Source organism: Sebastes umbrosus, chromosome 16, assembly GCF_015220745.1.
Source record: "Sebastes umbrosus isolate fSebUmb1 chromosome 16, fSebUmb1.pri, whole genome shotgun sequence".
NCBI classification, from domain to species: Eukaryota; Metazoa; Chordata; class Actinopteri; order Perciformes; family Sebastidae; genus Sebastes; species Sebastes umbrosus.
In genome coordinates, this window is record NC_051284.1 from 29,180,780 (window position 1) to 29,185,779 (window position 5,000).

At 39.2% G+C, this 5,000-nt stretch overlaps 1 protein-coding gene and 1 long non-coding RNA gene across 23 annotated transcripts in view; both read left to right on the forward strand.

Annotated features, from left to right (window-relative positions):
- Positions 1-3,696, forward strand: part of mark3a (MAP/microtubule affinity-regulating kinase 3a) — a 58,910-nt gene extending 55,214 nt beyond the window's left edge. For 9 of the 22 annotated variants that reach the window (XM_037747007.1, XM_037747017.1, XM_037747025.1 and 6 more), the window contains one exon: positions 2,830-3,696. In XM_037747007.1, the coding sequence (XP_037602935.1) occupies positions 2,830-3,175 (346 nt within the window). In that variant the 3' untranslated portion in view covers positions 3,176-3,696. The remainder of the gene's footprint in view (positions 1-2,829) is intronic. The other 13 variants (XM_037747010.1, XM_037747009.1, XM_037747005.1 and 10 more) reach the window with 3 other exon arrangements.
- Positions 1,763-2,654, forward strand: LOC119474797. Its single transcript, XR_005203657.1, has 2 exons — positions 1,763-2,122; positions 2,239-2,654. It is a non-coding gene; the product is annotated as an uncharacterized LOC119474797 (long non-coding RNA).
- Positions 3,697-5,000: the final 1,304 nt, after the last annotated feature.

Here is a 5,000-nt window from a genome sequence, read left to right on the forward strand (position 1 = left end):
AGCTCGACCCGCTCTGCTTTCTTTCTCCTGGGATGTTTGAAAACCTGCGTGTTGCATTTTGGCTTGTTTTTATTTAATTGTACTGTCATGTTTGCATGTCTCCGTACCCGTGTGCTGCTCTGTTAGCATGGCATATTTGTGTTGTTGTCAACCTGAAAGATGCTCCTGATAACCCCCCTAAAAACAAACACTGCCGTTAATAATACAGCATGGATGTGTGTGGCCCCGGTTTACATTACATTCACAGTCACAGAGCTACATTATCTGGAAAATAAATACAGATATTTACAGACTCTTTGAACCATCTGGATAAAAAAATATCCAACTCACTGCTGAATATGCAAGATTTCCTGTCCTTTCGGTTCATTTTAAAGGACAATAATGTAGAATTTCTGTACTTATAGCATATTCTAATGAACTTATTACACTCTAAGCCTCTTAAATGTATGGACATGTTAATGTAAAGGAAATTTACATCAACTTGGACCTCAAATTTATCTATTTATCAGCTCTTATTGTCACGTTTGACTTGAGCTCTTCCCCCTTTTGATTGTATGAACTTGAGTTAAATATTTCCTTGCTTTCTTTGTACGGCAAAATACAGAAATTATATTTTGTATGAAAAAATATAATTTTAGTGGCGTAATGATTAAGGAGCATAACCTGTAACTGAGACGTCCCGCGTGAATTTTGGGCTCAGAATTGCCAAAAAACGATTTTTATTAACCTTTAAAATAATATAAAATAGCATAAATATAGATGGATTTAACTGATAATTAATTGTTTTCATTTTGGGTTTTTTTGTCGTATTAATTAAGCATAGATATATGACGTTTCCCACTACCTGAAATGAACCAGTCACAATGTAGTGGGCAGAATATTTTTTCATTCAGATGGTTAAAAGAGTCTTTTTAGGGATCTGAAAATAACCTTCAGAAAAGCGTTAAATGTTGTTAAATGACCTTCTTGGATTCTGGAGATTCTGGAAAAATGAATGCTGAGCTTTGTGACTTGAATGTAATGATGATGTTGTGTGTGTGAAAGGGTTAAACGTGGGGCTTAGTGGATGTGTCCTGGTGGAAACAAACACCAGGACACAAAAGCTGAATAATGTTTAAAGGAATCGTTTTAGACTTTTTGGGAACTTTGCTTTCATGCTGAGGACAATAACCATGTGTGTTTTTTAGGTTCATAAAATGAACCTGAATTCACGACTATGTAGGATATTACTACTGCTGTCTCCCACCGGTTAAAAACAACATTTGGTCTTCGTGTTTATTTGCATAAAGAGCTGGGAAGTGAGATCTGATCTCCGTCTAGACGAGCATTTTAGAGCCGTTTCACTATTAATCTTCGTCCATACCACCACGCCGGAAAATGCATATCACATGACCATTCACGTACGCTGGGCATGTTCGTGCCGGTTTAAACAGGAAGCAGCGCTGGACACGGGAATTGATGTAAAGTGCTCTAATAATAGCTTTCCTGCTGAGCCTGTAGGCAGTAGTAGCATTGTAAAACGCAGAATTTAACGGCACAACAGCTGCCAGCAGAGACAACAAGGTCAGCAACGCTTGTAACTCGTCATCCATGTTGAAATGAACCGCTGGTGGTCGAGGCCATGGATGTATTAAGAGTTCATTGAGAGTTGCTCAGTGGCGCATGAAGCCAAAATGACTCGACTTCCGAGTGGAAAAGTACCCTGATCTTCCAGCGATCTTCCGCATCCAATGGGCCCATGTAACAGGCGCAGTAGCGTCCGCTCAGTCACAGGGTCACAGCCGTCACGCTGTCATCACGGCTTGCGCTCCAGCCCTCGGTCTGGTTCTCATTCACATGAACGGAGGAAGGGAAATAACTCTGGATTCAGCTATTAGTTAATTCTCCAACTTTTAGAGAGAGGGAGTTTATTTACCTAAAAAAAAATGTATCCGCTGAGTTACAGGCGTCTCTTTCCCAATGTAAGTCTACGGGAAAAAGTATTTTTGGCCCAATGGCATCATGTGATGGACACGGAAGTTGTAGTAACGCCGTTTGGCCACTACAGAAGTTGGCATCAACGACTGGCGCTCTTCATGCGGGCTTGATCGAGGCTGATTTTGTTTGTTTTCTTCCGGAGAAGGTTCAAGTCATGTGGCGTGACGAATCAGGGAAAGACGACATGACTGTTTTCAAGTGTCTCCGTCTCTGTCCGTCCAGACTAAAACACCCGGAGTTTTAAAACTAAAACGGGGTCAGCAACATTTTCAAACATCTACCTTTTAGGGGCTCGAAAACATCGTTTGTAGTGTGGACTCTAGGTGTTAACGTAGCAAAAGTTATGGGTTTTAAAATGAAAACATAATAGTGTGGATGTAGCCTTAGAGCTGTCCACTTGTGATGCATGTTAACACCAGGTCTGAAGCAACCCGGCCAACAAATAGTCCAGTAAAACCTAAACATGTCTTTTTGTACACACAAGATGTTAAATAGTGAGATATAGAGGTGTTGGTAGGTGGATTTTTGTTACGTTTGGACAGAGCCCTGTTTCCAGTCTTTGTGCTAAGCTAAGCTAACTGCTTCTGGTTCCAGCTCCAAAATTTACTGAACAGACATGATCAATATTCTGATCCATCTCTCGGCAAGAAAGCAGATAAAACCCTAAAAGTTCAAACTATTCCTTTAAATTTTGACCAGCTGCTTTGACTGATAAGACATTTGATATATTTAATCTACCAAAGACTAAATATTGTGAAACAGTCAAAGCAGCTTGTGATGAAAACCAGCAAGTCAAATCTGTGATATTAAAACTTTTCCTTTGTGTTGTTTTGTTGTTTTTCTCCCGGCCAGTCGCCATGTACCTGGGGATCAAAAAGGGGAAAATAAAGACAGTAAACCCCGCTCCCTCAGATTCACTTGGAGTATGAGGACCACCAGCTCCATGGAGCCTTGTGACATCATGCGGGAGATTCGCAAAGTGCTCGACGCCAACAACTGCGACTACGAACAGCAAGAGAGTTTCCTGCTTCTTTGCGTCCACGGTGACGGGCGAGCCGAGAACCTCGTCCAGTGGGAGATGGAGGTTTGCAAGCTGCCGCGTCTCTCCCTCAACGGCGTCAGGTTCAAACGGATATCCGGATCATCCATCGCTTTCAAAAACATTGCTTCCAAAGTATCCAACGAGTTAAAGCTATGAACAAAAAGGGGGTTTAAAAGTATACATATATATATCTAGAAGTATTTAAGCTGTACAATCATCCAAGTAGCAGTTTCCAAATGTCTCCTTTTTTTTAAACAAAAATACAGAGTATGTATTGATATTATAATGTATAGATTAAGGCTTTTGGCAATAATCACTGAATTACCTACTAATATCTCAGTCTATTCTGGCCACACGGGGTCGACATTAACGAGTTGAATATGATTTGTCATGCTGTGAATGTGGACAAAAAAAGAAACATTTCTAGTCTTATTTATTTCATCTTTTTTTGTTTTTGTTTTTCCTTAATTGGAAAAAAGAAAAAAAATTACGTAGCGTTTTTTTTGTTTTCAGTGTAAATAATGTTTATCTTTACTTTCAAGACGGCTTCACTGCAATACTCTTTTTTTTTTTCTTTTGTATTTCGTTATAAATTAGAGATGACGGGGGAGTCCGTGTAAATGCTCACATGGTTTAAGGGTCACTCATGTCTCAATTAAAGTGTCTGTCAACTTGAACGTCTCACGTTGGTTATTTGTAGCCATACACGAGATGTTTGCTTTGATTTCGCTGCTTCTGTGTGGAGCTTTGTTCCAGTTTTTACATGGAATTGTTCAGCGTTTAAAAAGAAAAGTGATTTCAAAAAGGAAAAAATGTGTATGATTTTAAATTTGAAAAAGCCTTAAATATGGGCTTGTATATTATAGAAATACACCATCTGTGACTTCATGGTTTAGTATATTTGGAAATCTCGTTACTCTCCATCTGTACACTTTGAGATGCTGAACTTGGACTTTCCAATGAAGGATATGTAGTATTTTGTTTTGGAAAAGTACTCCTTTCTTTGTGTCTTTTGTGCCACAGAGTCTCACTAAGCATTTGCAGGTCAAAAGACATCTTTGTGTCGAGGTTAAATTCGGTGGAAAACAAGAGTTTAGACGTCTAAATACCCGAAAAACTTCAACCTAATTTAGCCCAGTTGTTACCCGGATACAAAGATGTCTTCAGGACTACAAATCCCAAACACCGCGCTTTACTGTCCCTTAATGAAATGTTGAGTTATTCAGGTTTCACAGCTGATTGATTGTGTATTTCTGGCATTATTTGTGTTTGAATCTCCAGTATTTTGTTGGACATATTTCTGACTGTCCGCTCGCTACAGCTGGACAGGAAGTCTTAACTTCATAACAAACTACTTCACTGACAAATCAGCTCATTAAGATGCTTTTGGTTCAGTGTGACTCTGCAGAATAAACACATGCAATAAAGCAGCACTGAAGTTGGGAAAGTCAAAGAGACCAAAACAAAAAAATATCTGCAGACAGATCCAGAATGGTCTAGTAGGAGTCAAGCTGCAAAAACACTGGAGCCTACATTTCCCATAATGCAACTCTGTAGCATCTTTAGCCCCTGGAACACACTGTACTAAAATGTTGCATTTCACATTTATCATGATCTGAAGCGTAAATGTTATGCTTGAAGCTGCTTTACTACTGAAACATGTGATCGACTAACGTGCTGCATTCAGGGACCCACGGTTGTATCTTCTTGGAGGTCCCAGCTGTACATACAAGTACATAATGGAGTAGTAAAAACTAGATTTAAACCTTGTAAAGGTGGTTTAAACTGGAGTTTTGTCATCTATATTATGTAATCTACAACTTCAGCGCTTCAGTTGTGTCATTAAACACCTCAATGACCAGTTTCCAGAACAGAACCACATTAACTACCAATAGTAAGAGACTGAACATTACAACATAATGAAGGTGATGAGATTCATGATACCTTGATGATGTTAACATAAGAAATCTCAGTGCATGAA